Source organism: Gadus chalcogrammus, chromosome 2 (assembly GCF_026213295.1).
Source record: "Gadus chalcogrammus isolate NIFS_2021 chromosome 2, NIFS_Gcha_1.0, whole genome shotgun sequence".
Classification (NCBI taxonomy): domain Eukaryota; kingdom Metazoa; phylum Chordata; class Actinopteri; order Gadiformes; family Gadidae; genus Gadus; species Gadus chalcogrammus.
In genome coordinates this window covers 24234652-24253356 of record NC_079413.1, presented here as the reverse complement: position 1 = coordinate 24253356, position 18705 = coordinate 24234652, and the positions used below count along the sequence as shown (strand labels likewise).

General features: G+C 48.0%; 1 protein-coding gene across 1 annotated transcript; it reads left to right on the top strand.

Annotated features, from left to right (window-relative positions):
- Window positions 1-206: 206 nt before the first annotated feature.
- eci1 (enoyl-CoA delta isomerase 1) lies at window positions 207-14254 on the top strand. The gene is made up of 7 exons (XM_056605705.1): window positions 207-372; window positions 1665-1781; window positions 3382-3509; window positions 6352-6498; window positions 11087-11208; window positions 12390-12568; window positions 13941-14254. Exons 1-7 carry the CDS (start codon window positions 330-332, stop codon window positions 14105-14107), a joined length of 903 nt encoding a protein of 300 aa, XP_056461680.1. The 5' UTR covers window positions 207-329; the 3' UTR covers window positions 14108-14254.
- The last annotated feature ends 4451 nt before the right edge of the window (window positions 14255-18705 follow it).

Below are 18705 nucleotides of genomic sequence, written 5' to 3'. Positions count from 1 at the left end.
ATATTATTATATTCTGTATTATTCTGTGCATATATACATATATATGAGCTGTTTAACGCTCAGGGCCGTTATTGTTTTATAGTAATATTATTATATATACATGATTATCTATCTATAGAATATATATATATTATTGTGTGTGTATATATATATATATATATATATATATCTATATATATAATATTATATGATATCTCTCAGGGTCGCAGATGACGCGTAGCATGGGCGGAGTTAACGCGGACCGCCTCTTCCTTGTGCGAACAGGGGAAGTCTAGTCTAACCTTTTTTCTTGTATTATCTTCATTTATCAACTAAACCTTCAGGACAGCATGGCGAACGCACTGAGGAGACTCTCTAAGTGCGGCGTTGCAGGTAAACACATGTTAATAGAATATGGATTTAACTAAGCATGACATCTTGTCACATGCATGAGAGACGACTAGATAATGTGTGCGAACTGGAACAAAGGTCAATGTTTTACAATGCAGCTCCTATCTGCTGTTATACTTGGTTATATTATATATTATATATACACCAAGCACGCATAGGTGCTCATGATCCTGCAGTCCTACGAAGTGATCTAAATCATGATCCTGCGGTCCTACAAAGTGTTCTAAATCATGATCCTGCAGTCCTACGAAGTGATCTAAATCATGATCCTGCAGTCCTACGATCTGATCTAAATCATGATCCTGCAGTTTTACAATATCCTCTAAATAAGATTTGTGAAAGTTTTACAACCAACAACATATTAAGGCATACAAATACAAGTCATCTATACGTTGGAGATAAATTTAAAGCTAAAACAACGAGACAACATTGTCAACATATCAAAGCAGATAAACCACTACGATTATACAATGTATAGAACAAACCCTAGCAGAAATCGTTACAAATCGAAGAGCCTTGTTATTAAAGCATAAAGTATACATGTTCTAGAGTCCATAGAAGTTCAGGGATATTTAGAGTTTTTTAAGGTCACTACGTCATTGAGGACCAAAACCGACTTCTGTTTTAGATGCATAATAAAGTTTCAAGTTGATGGCTTTTCTTTATTTATTAGAATAAAATAGATTCAGATGTAGAGTTTATTTTATGCATTTTTTTCTACAAATAAGCCTACACAAGAGTCAATTTGTAGGCTTGGTTCCTCAACAGTCACATAGCAGCAAAAATACAAGATAAAGTAAATAAGCTAGAGATAAAGATAAGTAAAAAAAAAAATGTATGTAAAGGTAGCAGTATCAATAGATCACATTAATAAATAATAATAAAGTAAGTATTAATAGTTGGAAAACCTGAACAGTGGAACTAAATGTAGTGAGACGTAGTAAAGTGTAAGTGTTAAGTGTTCAAATGGTAATGGTGCCAGCCACGATTGATCGTATATAGTGGAAAACTGTCCAAATTCCAGAAAAATAAACTGTTGCCTGTGGTCTACTATTAGACTACTAATATTATATTAAAATAGAATATAAGTTAGACTATTCTAGTCCTTACAACTAAAATACGATTTAATTTTCTAGTATAATCATTTTGTTTTGATAAGTTATCCAGTTCCTACTTTAAGAATACTGATATCTTTTCAATGAATCATTGCTACTTACTCAACTATGTCACACTATAAGAAACAATGAACTGATCCATTCCTTTCTTTTTCAAAGGGTTCCTGCCTCAGGTTTTCTCAAGACATGGACCTCGAACCCTCCCACACTTGGTTTGTCAGAAGAGGAACAACAGCACTTCCTCCAAGATTAAAGTAGATCTTGACCCAAGCACAGGTATTTTTGTGTGTCTTCTGTTAAAGTCATAATATGTGTGATTTCTGTGTTAAATATCTAAAAACGACTAGACCTATTCTAAATATTTAATTTTCTTGTGTACGACATTATCCCAAATGTTTCCATGCCTTGCCCCCGCAGTGGTTTCAGAACAGCAGCCAATCGCTTAAGAGGAGCCCGCCATTTAGGGTTAGGGTTAGCTAAAGGCCGATTTAGGGTCGTTTTAGACGCAGAGACGTAAGCACGTAATTTACACAAGGGACTTGTTTTAGACAAGTTTTGATTTACGGTTCCTTTAAGATTCCTTAAGGATTGCGCGTGTTGCAAGGGGATTCTCCGCCAGAACAGTAGGGGGAGCAACGAACAAATCTGTGGGCGTGGAAGTGGAAATCGCTGGCTTGTTTATATTTATAATTATCATAATTCGTTCTTGTGTTTTCTTCTTCTCCTTCTTCAAAATTCTTCATTCGCTTCTGTCACGGCCTTTTAAAAATGGCGCTATTATGCTGTAAAACCGGAAATGTGAGACTCCTGAAAGGATGTGGTTAGCTGGCCAATCACAGTCTTTGCGAGCTGCGTAGGGCCGTAGTGTTTTAGTCGCATAGTCAGGAATTCTGGGAGACGCACTTAAGCACGTAAGGGGGGATATTTTACCGCGCAAGGGGGGGTTATGTATCTTACGTGCTTACGCGTTACGTCTAAAACAGAGCATATATCGGCCTTAACCCCTGCACCTTGTGTTATTCACTAAAGTGGGTTAGAGTTAGCTAACCCCTGCACCTTGTGTTATTCACTAAAGTGGGTTAGGGTTAGCTAACCCCTTGACCTTGTGTTATTCTTTAAAGTGGGTTAGGGTTAGGGTTAGCTAACCCCTGCACCTTGTGTTATTCATTAAAGTGGGTTAGGGTTAGCTAACCCCATCACCTTGTGTTATTCATTAAAGTGGGTTAGGGTTAGCTAACCCCTTCACCTTGTGTTATTCATTAAAGTGGGTTAGGGTTAGCTAACCCCTGCACCTTGTGTTATTCATTAAAGTGGGTTAGGGTTAGCTAACCCCTTCACCTTGTGTTATTCATTAAAGTGGGTTAGGGTTCGCTAACCCCTTGTGTTATTCATTAAAGTGGGTTAGGGTTAGCTAACCCCTGCACCTTGTGTTATTCATTAAAGTGGGTTAGGGTTAGCTAATCCCTTCACCTTGTGTTATTCATTAAAGTGGGTTAGGGTTAGCTAACCCCTTCACCTTGTGTTATTCATTAAAGTGGGTTAGGGTTAGCTAACCCCTGCACCTTGTGTTATTCATTAAAGTGGGTTAGGGTTAGCTAACCCCTTCACCTTGTGTTATTCATTAAAGTGGGTTAGGGTTAGCTAACCCCTTCACCTTGTGTTATTCATTAAAGTGGGTTAGGGTTAGCTAACCCCATCACCTTGTGTTATTCATTAAAGTGGGTTAGGGATAGCTAACCACTTCACCTTGTGTTAATCATTAAAGTGGGTTAGGGTTAGCTAACCCCTGCACCTTGTGTTATTCATTAAAGTGGGTTAGGGTTAGCTAACCCCTGCACCTTGTGTTATTAATTAAAGTGGGTTTGGGCTCTTGTAGGAGTAGCAGTTATGTGGATGCAGAGCCCACCTGTCAACAGCCTGAACCTGGATCTTTTGACAGAGTTCACCACAACACTAGAGAAGCTTGAGATGGATAAGAGCTGTCGTGGAGTTATCATCACCTCAGTAGGTCCACACGCTTTACAGACAGGGAACACTTGTTCAACCTCACTGTCTAGTTGGGTTGTACCAAGCTGACAACTGTTGTTTTGATGTCCCGACATCCATCCATGCGTAGTGTCGGCTTAGCTCAGGTAGGGCGGGTGAGTTGTAACCAGTAGGTTGCTCACTAGCTGAGTGTCGAGGTGTCCCTGAGCAAGGCACCTCCCCCTAACTGCTCCCAACAAGATGGCTGCCTTGCACGCTTGGCTCCGCCGTCGCTGTGTGAATGGTTGTAAGTCGCTTTGGATAAAAGCGTCTGATAAATGTAAATGTGTTAGGCAAATCATTTTTTATACAATTTTTATATAGGAATATAAAAATTAGTGCTGTCAGTTTAATGCGTTATTAACGGCGTTAACGCAAACCAATTTTAAGGCTCGTTTGGCTTTGCAAACGTTGTAGGTTTTTCACCTGCTGTCTAGCAAAAACTAGTCACGTTAGGAAAAACGACAACACCATACCGGATCTAGCTACACCGGAAACAAAACAACAAGCACGACGCACAAACTTGTGTGTGTGTTTGTGTGTCACTGTGTTCGAGCCTGCACGTGAGTTCAATGTTGTTATTAGCTGTTACGTCTTTCTGACCAATCACAGTTCAAGGCCCACCTGGGCTGTACCACTTTGGGTAGGGCCGCTCAGTTACTCCCCTCTGGACAAAATTGACTTGGTTGCGACGTTGACAGTTTGTGAGTGGTGCGTCTGTTGAGTGAGAGAGAGGTTGACAGTTTGTGAGTGGTGCGTCTGTTGAGTGAGTGAGAGGTTGACAGTTTGTGAGTGGTGCGTCTGTTGAGTGAGTGAGAGGTTGACAGTTTGTGAGTGGTGCGTCTGTTGAGTGAGAGAGAGGTTGACAGTTTGTGAGTGGTGCGTCTGTTGTGTTGAGTGAGAGAGAGGTTGACAGTTTGTGAGTGGTGCGTCTGTTGAGTGAGAGAGAGGTTGACAGTTTGTGAGTGGTGCGTCTGTTGAGTGAGAGAGAGGTTGACAGTTTGTGAGTGGTGCGTCTGTTGAGTGAGAGAGAGGTTGACAGTTTGTGAGTGGTGCGTCTGTTGTGTTGAGTGAGAGAGAGGTTGACAGTTTGTGAGTGGTGCGTCTGTTGAGTGAGTGAGAGGTTGACAGTTTGTGAGTGGTGCGTCTGTTGAGTGAGAGAGAGGTTGACAGTTTGTGAGTGGTGCGTCTGTTGAGTGAGAGAGAGGTTGACAGTTTGTGAGTGGTGCGTCTGTTTTGTTGAGTGAGAGAGAGGTTGACAGTTTGTGAGTGGTGCGTCTGTTGAGTGAGTGAGAGGTTGACAGTTTGTGAGTGGTGCGTCTGTTGAGTGAGAGAGAGGTTGACAGTTTGTGAGTGGTGCGTCTGTTGAGTGAGAGAGAGGTTGACAGTTTGTGAGTGGTGCGTCTGTTGTGTTGAGTGAGAGAGAGGTTGACAGTTTGTGAGTGGTGCGTCTGTTGAGTGAGAGAGAGGTTGACAGTTTGTGAGTGGTGCGTCTGTTGTGTTGAGTGAGAGAGAGGTTGACAGTTTGTGAGTGGTGCGTCTGTTGAGTGAGAGAGAGGTTGACAGTTTGTGAGTGGTGCGTCTGTTGAGTGAGAGAGAGGTTGACAGTTTGTGAGTGGTGCGTCTGTTGAGTAAGAGAGAGGTTGACAGTTTGTGAGTGGTGCGTCTGTTGTGTTGAGTGAGAGAGAGGTTGACAGTTTGTGAGTGGTGCGTCTGTTGAGTGAGTGAGAGGTTGACAGTTTTTGAGTGGTGCGTCTGTTGAGTGAGAGAGAGGTTGACAGTTTGTGAGTGGTGCGTCTGTTGAGTGAGAGAGAGGTTGACAGTTTGTGAGTGGTGCGTCTGTTGAGTGAGTGAGAGGTTGACAGTTTGTGAGTGGTGCGTCTGTTGAGTGAGTGAGAGGTTGACAGTTTGTGAGTGGTGCGTCTGTTGAGTGAGAGAGAGGTTGACAGTTTGTGAGTGTTGCGTCTGTTGAGTGAGAGAGAGGTTGACAGTTTGTGAGTGGTGCGTCTGTTGAGTGAGAGAGAGGTTGACAGTTTGTGAGTGTTGCGTCTGTTGTGTTGAGTGAGTGAGAGGTTGACAGTTTGTGAGTGGTGCGTCTGTTGAGTGAGAGAGAGGTTGTGGGCGCGCAGCTCAGGCTGCCGGACGGCGCCGCAAGGAACTTTTATAAACGCAATATTGTTATCCCGCAGTAATCAGCCCGACAGCCCTGAAACGTTAACGGCCCACCGGGAATTCTCAGACTCTCCCGATTACCACTCCGCCAACGTGTGTGTGTGTGTGTGTGTGTGTGTGTGTGTGTGTGTGTGTGTGTGTGTGTGTGTGTGTGTGTGTGTGTGTGTGTGTGTGTGTGTGTGTGTGTGTGTGTGTGTGTGTGTGTGTGTGTGTGTGTGTGTGTGTGTTGAAGTTTTACGGTAGGCCTACCACTGTCATGAACCTACCCGATGTCTAGTGGACCGGGTTGAATTCACTGCGGGTCTCTCTTCTTACTGTCCTTCTCAACACTCTCTGATCTCACTGAAAGGCTAGCAGCACGAAATCAAAGGATATTTAGAATAGAAATAGATAACTATAACATTAATGCGATTCAATATTTTAATCGCTTGACAGCACTAATAAAAATATAAGATACGATTGTCGTTTTATCTCGCCTGTCATTATATTCAATTCAATTCAATTCAATTTTATTTGTATAGCCCTTAATCACCATTACAGTCTCAATTATATCCATGTAATTGGTGATGATGTTTCCAATGTTTTACAAATGCAATGTGTCTCAACAACCCACAGGCTAACATCCGTATTTTATCTTTTGTCCATCTAGTCTCTCCCAAAGATATTTTCTGCTGGGCTTGACATCCTGGAGATGTACCAAACAAGCCCGGAACACTGCGGGGAATTCTGGAGAGCGGTGCAGGAGCTATGGCTCAACCTCTACGGCTCCAAATTAACCACCATAGCAGCGATCAATGTGAGTGCCCGGATTTAGCCCTAATAGATGGAGCGCATTAACCCTAGGAGAACATTTAGCCCTAATAGATGGAGCACCTTAACCCTAGGAGAACATTTAGCCCTAATAGATGGAGCGCCTTAACCCTAGGAGAACATTTAGCCCTAATAGATGGAGCGCCTTAACCCTAGGAGAACATTTAGCCCTAATAGATGGAGCGCCTTAACCCTAGGAGAACATTTAGCCCTAATAGATGGAGCGCCTTAACCCTAGGAGAACATTTAGCCCCTAGATGGAGCGCCTTAACCCTAGGAGAACATTTAGCCCCTAATAGATGGAGCGCCTTAACCCTAGGAGAACATTTAGCCCTAATAGATGGAGCGCCTTAACCCTAGGAGAACATTTAGCCCTAATAGATGGAGCGCCTTAACCCTAGGAGAACATTTAGCCCTAATAGATGGAGCGCCTTAACCCTAGGAGAACATTTAGCCCTAATAGATGGAGCGCCTTAACCCTAGGAGAACATTTAGCCCCTAATAGATGGAGCGCCTTAACCCTAGGAGAACATTTAGCCCTAATAGATGGAGCGCCTTAACCCTAGGAGAACATTTAGCCCCTAATAGATGGAGCGCCTTAACCCTAGGAGAACATTTAGCCCTAATAGATGGAGCGCCTTAACCCTAGGAGAACATTTAGCCCTAATAGATGGAGCACCTTAACCCTAGGAGAACATTTAGCCCCTAATAGATGGAGCGCCTTAACCCTAGGAGAACATTTAGCCCCTAATAGATGGAGCGCCTTAACCCTAGGAGAACATTTAGCCCCTAATAGATGGAGCGCCTTAACCCTAGGAGAACATTTAGCCCCTAATAGATGGAGCGCCTTAACCCTAGGAGAACATTTAGCCCTAATAGATGGAGCGCCTTAACCCTAGGAGAACAATTAGCCCTAATAGATGGAGCGCCTTAACCCTAGGAGAACATTTAGCCCTAATAGATGGAGCGCCTTAACCCTAGGAGAACATTTAGACCTAATAGATGGAGCGCCTTAACCCTAGGAGAACATTTAGACCTAATAGATGGAGCGCCTTAACCCTAGGAGAACATTTAGCCCTAATAGATGGAGTGCCTTAACCCTAGGAGTAGATTCAGCCCCTAGGAGCAAGGAGCTGCATTAATAATAATAATAATAATAATAATAATAATAATAATACAGTTTATTTGCAGAGCAAAATCTCAAAGGGAGGAAAAAGGGTTGTTAAAACATATAATACATAGGCAGTAAAAGAGAAATTAGCAAAAGGCTTTTTTAAAAAGATAAGTCTTAAGGTTTAGTTTAAAAACAGCTGTAGTCTGGGGGCCTTCAGGTGGTCAGGGAGGGGGTTCCATAGTCTGGGGGCCTTCAGGTGGTCAGGGAGGGCGTTCCATAGTCTGGGGGCCTTCAGGTGGTCAGGGAGGGGGTTCCATAGTCTGGGGGCCTTCAGGTGGTCAGGGAGGGCATTCCATAGTCTGGAGAGCCTTCAGGTGGTCAGGGAGGGGGTTCCATAGTCTGGGGGCCTTCAGGTGGTCAGGGAGGGCGTTCCATAGACTGGGGGCCTTCAGGTGGTCAGGGGGGGGGTTCCATAGTCTGGGGGGCCTTCAGGTGGTCAGGGAGGGGGTTCCATAGTCTGGGGGCCTTCAGGTGGTCAGGGAGGGGGTTCCATAGTCTGGGGGCCTTCAGGTGGTCAGGGAGGGGGTTCCATAGTCTGGGGGGCCTTCAGGTGGTCAGGGAGGGCGTTCCATAGTCTGGGGGCCTTCAGGTGGTCAGGGAGGGCGTTCCATAGTCTGGGGGCCTTCAGGTGGTCAGGGGGGGCGTTCCATAGTCTGGGGGCCTTCAGGTGGTCAGGGAGGGGGTTCCATAGTCTGGGGGCCTTGAGGTGGTCAGGGGGGGCGTTCCATAGTCTGGGGGCCTTCAGGTGGTCAGGGAGGGGGTTCCATAGTCTGGGGGGCCTTCAGGTGGTCAGGGAGGGGGTTCCATAGTCTGGGGGCCTTCAGGTGGTCAGGGGGGGCGTTCCATAGTCTGGGGGCCTTCAGGTGGTCAGGGAGGGGGTTCCATAGTCTGGGGGCCTTCAGGTGGTCAGGGAGGGGGTTCCATAGTCTGGGGGGCCTTCAGGTGGTCAGGGAGGGCGTTCCATAGTCTGGGGGCCTTCAGGTGGTCAGGGAGGGCGTTCCATAGTCTGGGGGGCCTTCAGGTGGTCAGGGAGGGCGTTCCATAGTCTGGGGGCCTTCAGGTGGTCAGGGAGGGGGTTCCATAGTCTGGGGGCCTTCAGGTGGTCAGGGAGGGGGTTCCATAGTCTGGGGGCCTTCAGGTGGTCAGGGAGGGGGTTCCATAGTCTGGGGGGCCTTCAGGTGGTCAGGGAGGGCGTTCCATAGTCTGGGGGGCCTTCAGGTGGTCAGGGAGGGGGTTCCATAGTCTGGGGGCCTTCAGGTGGTCAGGGAGGGCGTTCCATAGTCTGGGGGCCTTCAGGTGGTCAGGGAGGGGGTTCCATAGTCTGGGGGGCCTTCAGGTGGTCAGGGAGGGCGTTCCATAGTCTGGGGGCCTTCAGGTGGTCAGGGGGGGGCGTTCCATAGTCTGGGGGGCCTTCAGGTGGTCAGGGAGGGGGTTCCATAGTCTGGGGGCCTTCAGGTGGTCAGGGAGGGCCATAGTCTGGGGGCCTTCAGGTGGTCAGGGAGGGCGTTCCATAGTCTGGGGGCCTTCAGGTGGTCAGGGAGGGCCATAGTCTGGGGGCCTTCAGGTGGTCAGGGAGGGTGTTCCATAGTCTGGGGGCCTTCAGGTGGTCAGGGGGGGCGTTCCATAGTCTGGGGGCCTTCAGGTGGTCAGGGGGGGCGTTCCATAGTCTGGGGGCCTTCAGGTGGTCAGGGAGGGGGTTCCATAGTCTGGGGGCCTTCAGGTGGTCAGGGAGGGCGTTCCATAGTCTGGGGGCCTTCAGGTGGTCAGGGAGGGGGTTCCATAGTCTGGGGGCCTTCAGGTGGTCAGGGAGGGCGTTCCATAGTCTGGGGGGCCTTCAGGTGGTCAGGGGGGGGGTTCCATAGTCTGGGGGCCTTCAGGTGGTCAGGGAGGGCGTTCCATAGTCTGGGGGGCCTTCAGGTGGTCAGGGAGGGCGTTCCATAGTCTGGGGGGCCTTCAGGTGGTCAGGGAGGGCGTTCCATAGTCTGGGGGCCTTCAGGTGGTCAGGGAGGGCGTTCCATAGTCTGGGGGCCTTCAGGTGGTCAGGGAGGGGGTTCCATAGTCTGGGGGCCTTCAGGTGGTCAGGGAGGGCGTTCCATAGTCTGGGGGCCTTCAGGTGGTCAGGGAGGGCGTTCCATAGTCTGGGGGCCTTCAGGTGGTCAGGGAGGGCGTTCCATAGTCTGGGGGCCTTCAGGTGGTCAGGGAGGGCGTTCCATAGACTGGGGGCAGCAGCGGAGAAAGCCCGATCGCCCACGGTGTGGAGTTTGCTCTTAGGTGGTCTGAGGGTGCTGCATGTCTGTGGGTGCCCTGGTGGGTGGGGAGGGAGACCTTGTATTCAATTCTGAATGTGACGGTGTGCATTAACCCTACTCTTACCCTACTCTGTCCACGCTAACCTTACTAACCACTAGGGGGGGGGGGGAATTATCGATTCTTCGATGCATCGTGATTTTTTTCCGTCTCGTTGCAGATAAATTATTAATCGGAATTTTAAAAAAAGAAAAGTTTATATGTATTTTTTGCCTGCTGCAACATTCTGTTCGCCAGAGAGGGATAATTTTAGTAATTTTAGAATTATTAAATTTATCATCAGTGTGTATTGGCCAATCTGATTGTCTTGACACAATTGCGATTCAGCCTACGCATAGCAGGCACGCAAACTCACTGCCAGACACAAGAACTCCTTCTAATTCAAGAGCAGCTTTTCCTTTAATGGCATAGAAAAGAAAGATTAGGAAGAAAAGAAAACTGAAACATATTTTTTCCATGCTTCCATATTGTGTTGTAATGCAAGCTGCATTGATTATTGCATTGTTCATAGAAAGTCATATTTGTGACAAAAGCTTTTTCTCTAATAAAATATGAGATAAGTTAATTCATCAGTTGATGTCTTTAATGGTCATCACAAAAGTAGAAAGTGATTAGCAAACTCTGAGTAGCAAACCCAGATGTATATATTTTTGAAAATCACGCATGGAAATGTACATAAAAAAAACAATTTAGATGAACATATAGATGAACATATGTGTAACTCAGGGCATATAAAGAAAATAATGACTTTTCCTCCATTGAAACCCATTCATATCTCTCGACCTCGTTGTCCCATGGGCTCTACCGGATGGGCCCTAAATTTGCCACTCTATGCAGTTAGCACCTACTGCTCCCCTTGTGGCCACTCCCCGTATTTGTTTTTTGTCACGAAAGGACAGAGTACTGCGGGAGCTAGGTTATTTAAGCATTTAAAAGTAATTTAATTTGTGTGTGTGTGTGTGTGTGTGTGTGTGTGTGTGTGTGTGTGTGTGTGTGTGTGTGTGTGTGTGTGTGTGTGTGTGTGTGTGTGTGTGTGTGTGTGTGTGTGTGTGTGTGTGTGTGTGTGTGTGTGTGTGTGTGTGTGTGTGTCCAGGGTTCCAGCCCAGCTGGCGGCTGCCTGGTCTCCATCTCCTGTGATTACCGGGTCATGGCGGATAACCCTCGCTACAGCATTGGCCTCAACGAGACACTGCTGGGCATCGTAGCGCCTTATTGGTCGGGACATGTGATGATCAATTGATTTCAATTCTTTCTTCCCCTTTTTTTTTTTTATTTAATTTTTCATTAACGTATAGAATTCCTAAAAGCAGAAGATGTGAATTGATATGTAAGTAACATGTCAACAAGGGCAGACGCAAATGCAAATTGAACGGTATTAAGTATAATAATCAAAATGTCCTGCGTTCCAGCGGGAATTTGAACACTGACATTTAATTTAAAAATAAAATCTAGGAAGGAGGGGTTTTCAGTTATCCTATTATATCCTATACTATTTTCAATTATCTTGCCATTATGTGTCCAGGAAATGTAGCCCTCTCTCAGACTCGGCAATCAACATCAATGATATCAACTGCTGCACAGAAAGAGCTCCACACAGCTTAGGGTTAGGGTAGCACCCCAAAGAGCTCCACACAGCTTAGGGTTAGGGTAGCACCCCAAAGAGCTCCACACAGTTTAGGGTCAGGGTAGCACCCCAAAGATCTCCACACATCTTAGGGTTAGGGTAGCCCCCTAAAGAGCTCCACACAGCTTAGGGTTAGGGTAGCACCCCAAAGATCTCCACACATCTTAGGGTTAGGGTAGCCCCCTAAAGAGCTCCACACAGCTTAGGGTTAGGGTAGCACCCCAAAGAGCTCCACGCAGTTTAGGGTTAGGGTAGCCCCCCAAAGATCTCCACACAGTTTAGGGTTAGGGTAGCACCCCAAAGATCTCCACACAGTTTAGGGTTAGGGTAGCACCCCAAAGAGCTCCACGCAGCTTAGGGTTAGTGTAGCACCCCAAAGATCTCCACACAGCTTAGGGTTAGGGTAGCCCCCTAAAGAGCTCCACACAGTTTAGGGTTAGGGTAGCCCCCCAAAGAGCTCCACGCAGCTTAGGGTTAGGGTAGCACCCCAAAGAGCTCCACGCAGCTTAGGGTTAGGGTAGCCCCCCAAAGAGCTCCACGCAGCTTAGGGTTAGGGTAGCCCCCCAAAGAGCTCCACACAGCTTAGGGTTAGGGTAGCCCCCCAAAGAGCTCATCAAATAAACGGTGACTGGGCACAGTGGAACATTCAAAACATGGATTGACTCCATTGTTCTCTTACTTACAATCTATGCTGACGATCATATAAGACATAGTTCAACTTTCAATAGAAACCAACCTTAACGAGGAGGGATTGCGTTTGGTTCTCCCCCAGGTTTAAAGACACCATGGTGAACACCGTGGGGCACCGGACCACAGAGCTGGCTCTGGCACTAGGCAAGCTGTACTCCGCCCCCGAGGCCCTGAAGATCGGACTGGTGGATGAACTGGTTCCAGAAGACCAGGTGGTGAACACAGCCGCCCAGACCATGGGCAAGTGGCTCGCCATCAATGGTATGAACGAGAGTACCGTCCTAGAGCCGCAACCCTAATCCTTCAGGGGTTAGTGTTAACCCTAACCAGTGGTACGGGCTACCACAGGTTAGTGTTATCCCTAACCAGTGGTACGGGCTACCAAAAGTTAGCGTTAACCCTAACCAGTGGTACGGGCTACCACTGGTTAACGTTAACCCTAACCAGTGATACAGGCTACCACAGGTTAGGGTTAACCTTAACCCTAGGGTTAACCTTAACCCTAACCAGTGGTACGGGCTTCCACAGGTTAGGGTAAACCTTAACCCTAACCAGTTGTACGGGCTACCACAGGTTAGCGTTAACCCTAACCAGTAGTACGGGCTACCACAGGTTAACCTTAACCCTAACCAGTGGTACGGGCTACCACAGGTTAACGTTAACCCTAACCAGTGGTACGGGCTACCACAGGTTAACGTTAACCCTAACCAGTGGTACGGGCTACCACAGGTTAGAGTTAACCCTAACCCTACTCAATGGTACGGGCTACCACAGGTTAACGTTAACCCTAACCAGTAGTACGGGCTACCACAGGTTAACGTTAACCCTAACCAGTAGTTCGGGCTACCACAGGTTAGCGTTAACCCTAACCCTACTCAATGGTACGGGCTACCACAGGTTAACGTTAACCCTAACCAGTAGTACGGGCTACCACAGGTTAACGTTAACCCTAACCAGTGGTACGGGCTACCACAGGTTAGCGTTAACCCTAACCAGTAGTACGGGCTACCACAGGTTAACGTTAACCCTAACCAGTAGTACGGGCTACCACAGGTTAGCGTTAACCCTAACCAGTCGTACGGGCTACCACAGGTTAGCGTTAACCCTAACCAGTCGTACGGGCTACCACAGGTTAGCGTTAACCCTAACCCTACTCAATGGTATGGGCTACCACAGGTTAACGTTAACCCTAACCAGTAGTACGGGCTACCACAGGTTAGCCGAGCGTTAACCCTAACCAGTAGTACGGGCTACCACAGGTTAACGTTAACCCTAACCCTACTCAATGGTACGGGCTACCACAGGTTAACGTTAACCCTAACCAGTAGTACGGGCTACCACAGGTTAGCGTTAAACCTAACCCTACTCAATGGTACGGGCTACCACAGGTTAGGCCAAACCCTTTAGCGTTTAGCTGGTTACCGTTAATACTAACCAGTGGTACGGGCTACCTCAGGTTAGCCCAGGTTCACCCATACAGTTAGTATGTTCCCATACAAATGTTCCTGCTGGTTCAGATAGAGAAAACATCTCTGTGTTCCCCACCTGCGACTTGAAGAGCTCCTAACAGCTGGGTACACGCGGCCTCACCACCCCCTCAGTGATAACACTTGGCCCCTCCCTTTCCTTTCAGAGCACGCTAGGCAGGCGACCAAGGCCATGATGAGGAAGCCCACCATCGACAAGCTGCTGTCCAACAGGGAGGCCGACGTCCACAACTTTGTGAGCTTCATCACCCAAGCCTCCGTCCAGAAGTCCCTCGGGATGTACCTGAAGATGCTGAAGAGCAGAAAGGGTTAAAAGTAGAGAGCATTCAGAGAGACTTTATCACACCGTTTGAGCTTTACTGTGTTTTACTATGTAAAATAAATACTGCATAGAAATGTCCTTGATGTCCTGCTAACAATAAACTAAATTCTAACTGAATGATGCATTTTGGAATCCATTTTTCCATACGTTCATGTGATCGTTCTACTAGCAGATCTCTGCCACGCACTGAGTCACACACAGGAAAACACACACACAAACTACACACAAACACACAAACTAAACACACGTACACAAACTACACACAAAGTCCTTCTCCCACATGTAGGCAGACTCCTCCCCCTTACCCTGTAGGCAGACTCCTCCCCCTAACCCTCATTATGGGGGGATTTGAGGAAGCCTTTAGGGGATATGGTGGTCCCCGTGTCAGAGACATGGACCTTCAGCCCTAACCCAAGCCCTAACCATCAGGACCTTCAGCCCTAACCCAAGCCCTAACCATCAGGACCTTCAGCCCTAACCCAAGCCCTAACCATCAGGACCTTCAGCCCTAACCCAAGCCCTAACCATCAGGACCTTCAGCCCTAACCCAAGCCCTAACCATCAGGACCTTCAGCCCTAACCCAAGCCCTAACCATCAGGACCTTCAGCCCTAACCCAAGCCCTAACCATCAGGACCTTCAGCCCTAACCCAAGCCCTAACCATCAGGACCTTCAGCCCTAACCCAAGCCCTAACCATCAGGACATTCAGCCCTAACCCAAGCCCTAACCATCAGGACCTTCAGCCCTAACCCAAGCCCTAACCATCAGGACCTTCAGCCCTAACCCAAGCCCTAACCATCAGGACCTTCAGCCCTAACCCAAGCCCTAACCATCAGGACCTTCAGCCCTAACCCCAACCTCCACCCCGGCAGGGGCAGCTGGGAGAGCTAGTCTTGCAGCAGGCCCGGGAGGATGGTGTTTAAGGATGGTGGTGTTGAAGGGTGGTGGTGTTGAAGGGTGATGGTGTTGAAGGGTGGTGGTGTTGAAGGGTGGTGGTGTTTAAGGCTGATGGTGTTGAAGGGTGGTGGTGTTGAAGGGTGGTGGTGTTGAAGGGTGATGGTGTTTAAGGCTGATGGTGTTGAAGGGTGGTGGTGCTGAAGGGTGGTGGTGTTTAAGGCTGATGGTGTTGAAGGAGGATGGTGTTGAAGGGTGGTGGTGTTTAAGGGTGGTGATGTTGAAGGGTGATGGTGCTGAAGGGTGGTGGTGTTGAAGGGTGATGGTGCTGAAGGGTGGTGGTGTTGAAGGGTGATGGTGTTGAAGGGTGGTGGTGTTGAAGGGTGATGGTGTTGAAGGGTGGTGGTGTTGAGGGGTGGTGGTGTTGAAGGGTGATGGTGGTTAAGGCTGATGGTGTTGAAGGGTGGTGGTGTTTAAGGATGATGGTGTTTAAGGCTGATGGTGTTGAAGGATGATGGTGTTGAAGGATGGTGGTGTTGAAGGAGGGTGGTGTTTAAGGCTGATGGTGTTGAAGGAGGGTGGTGTTTAAGGCTGATGGTGTTGAAGGAGGATGGTGTTGAAGGGTGGTGGTGTTTAAGGCTGATGGTGTTTAGGGATGATGGTGTTGAAGGGTGGTGGTGTTTAAAGCTGATGGTGTTGAAGGGTGGTGGTGTTGAAGGGTGGTGGTGTTGAAGGGTGGTGGTGTTGAAGGGTGGTGGTGCTGAAGGGTGATGGTGTTGAAGGGTGGTGGTGTTGAAGGAGGATGGTGTTGAAGGGTGGTGGTGTTGAAGGCTGATGGTGTTTAAGGCTGATGGTGTTTAAGGCTGATGGTGTTGAAGGATGATGGTGTTCAATGCGTAGATTCCTGCAACTTGTTGGATGAGGCTTGAGTCTGAATGGTCCTCACTGCTCCACTGAAGCCAAAAGGAGCCAAAGGAGCTCCACGTTTATCTGCTTTACGAGTTGCTATTCCAAAGCTGTACCAGACTCCTGCATCCAGGTCCGCCTCTTTCTGCGGGAGCGAAGCTAACGTGACTCGAGTCCTGCTGCTACCAGCTTTCTCAAACTCTTCCGACCCAGCTTGTGCAGCTTCTAAAAGTCAAGCGACCTTAGAGATCTTTTGAAAGTGAGTCTTCGTACTTCAATAATTTCTCCCGCTGTCTTTTCATTACACTTTTCCACTATTTGATCTCTCAGCATGTTTGCTCTCAAAGCACTGACAGACAGTAAGTATAGACAGATTGCTGTTGACTAAGACTCTGTCTAAACTTGGGTTATCTTTGTTGTTAATTAGCCTTGCTTTGAATTTGTTCTTTAATTTTATTGCGATGTAATCAACAACACTATACAATTTTTTTAATAACTATGTAATCGGTAATTGCATGTATTTATGTTCAGAAGAAATTTCCATGAATTACTGATAGTGTGGTTGGGTAAGAATAGGCTTATTGAAGAGGCAAATCATTCAATGTTGTTCTACCAACCATTGGCCCAACCCAGCGACCGTTTAATAAAGTTTACATCCAACTTTATTTAAGTCAAGCTACTCATGGCATTGTGAACTGACATGAGTTCTTCCTTACTGGCCGAAACAACGTTTAAACCATCAGCTTAAAGTTCGTCCAGTGCTGCAGGGCTCAGGCAGACGGAGGGCCAGACGGAGGGCCAGACGGAGGGCCAGACGGAGGGCCAGACGGAGGGCCGGACGGAGGTCCAGACGGAGGGCCGGACGGAGGGCCGGACGGAGGGCCGGACGGAGGGCCGGACGGAGGTCCAGACGGAGGGCCGGACGGAGGTCCAGACGGAGGGCCAGACGGAGGGCCGGACGGAGGGCCGGACGGAGGGCCGGACGGAGGGCCAGACGGAGGGCCGGACGGAGGGCCGGACGGAGGGCCGGACGGAGGTCCAGACGGAGGGCCGGACGGAGGGCCGGACGGAGGGCCGGACGGAGGGCCGGACGGAGGTCCGGACGGAGGTCCAGACGGAGGGCCGGACGGAGGGCCGGACGGAGGTCCAGACGGAGGGCCGGACGGAGGGCCGGACGGAGGTCCAGACGGAGGGCCGGACGGAGGGCCGGACGGAGGTCCGGACGGAGGTCCAGACGGAGGTCCGGACGGAGGGCCGGACGGAGGTCCGGACGGAGGTCCGGACGGAGGTCCGGACGGAGGGCCGGACGGAGGGCCGGACGGAGGGCCGGACGGAGGGCCGGCGGTCAGCCTCACCTCCACAGGATAATGGTCGCTCACGGCCAAGGTCTAAGGCACAGATGGTTTGGTCAAGCAGCACGTCTGTCAATTATCATTTTAAGATTAATATTTTATGCTCCAGAGAGATAAACAATGTATTGAATTAGGTTTGCGTCTCCAGACATATACCTCAACAGTGGCCCAGGAGACGGTAAAGGGTTTAGTTTACTCTGTAGTGTCGGGTCACTTACCATCTGATACGCATTAAAACAAGTCATAGAAACTCATATTTTTCCAAATACTAACCGTTACCATTCTTTTCTCTGATATCAAATCTAAATATCGGCGGGATTAAAAATGGATTTTCCAACATCTACAAAATGATCAGATGAAACAAAACAGTTTCACTACTGCGTTCAAATAATCGTATGTTTTCTACAAGTCCACCTTGTATACATCCAGCACGGACAATGTGTGCAGCCACAAACATTGTACAGACCTGCCAGGGCTAAAATAACTTGTTGCTGTAATGAAAGCTACCTGTTACAGAACATGGATCTATTATGAGAACATGTTCAAGTTAAAGCCCAGCGAGTGTGTGGAGAACAATCTGTAGGCGGCAGCAGCACGCACACCACCCAGCCTTAGAGGAGGTGATAAACACCACAAACACTGAGGAATGTACAGCTTCACAGACTTACTGACAGAGTTCATCAAACATGACAAATCTAGATTTGAATGTAAAATACTGAGATCAAGATGGGGACCAAAGCTGCCCGTAGAGTTTAAATATTTATTACTTTGTGAAAATTATATGCAGTCCCATAAATAAAAGTCTCTATATAATTGTTATATTATATTTCTTACCCTAACCCTAGCTCCATGGAGGGAATAGCGAACGTCCTCTTGGCCTGATGTGCTTGCTGTTGTGTGTGCCTAACTATGCACTTGTGTGTGCATGATGCGTCCGTTTGGATTGTTGGTCGTGCAAGTCCTCAGAAATGAAATCTACAATCTGCAAGATGCGATACATCCATGAAAGGAAGGGGCAGTATTGGGATGTGGGGAGGTCAGGGTTCAGCAGTGACAACATTGGCAGAAAGAAGCAGATAGGGTCGCTCTTTCTGCCAGTCGTCAATGTTGTTGAGAGGCTGTATAACACGGGCAACCTGGTAGTAGTCCTACCAGGTCCTTCCCCTGGAATACCCATCCAGATCTGTATTCAAACTCCACGCTGTCACTGTCACCCTTCCCGTCAAGCTCTACATCATGTGATCTATCGTCCACCAGTTTCCTTCCGCAACTTCTTGGATGGATGCCCTCCTCAGCTGCTCCCCAGGACAATGATGGTACTCATTGTCCTGGGCGACTTAACACCCTCTGGATTAATAGGCATTTCTACCAACTTCATCCTAAAACTCTGCCCTTCTCCTCTGAGCCACAGGGCTGATAACTAATCATTCTGGGGT

What these genes read in the sequence shown, in the direction of transcription:
- eci1 (XM_056605705.1), top strand. Translation starts at nt 330, where the DNA reads ATGGCGAACGCACTGAGGAGACTCTCTAAGTGCGGCGTTGCAG. An exon ending in CTCTAAGTGCGGCGTTGCAG is followed by an intron (nt 373 to 1,664) that starts GTAAACACATGT and finishes TCTTTTTCAAAG; the next exon opens with GGTTCCTGCCTCAGGTTTTC. An exon ending in GGCATCGTAGCGCCTTATTG is followed by an intron (nt 11,209 to 12,389) that starts GTCGGGACATGT and finishes GTTCTCCCCCAG; the next exon opens with GTTTAAAGACACCATGGTGA.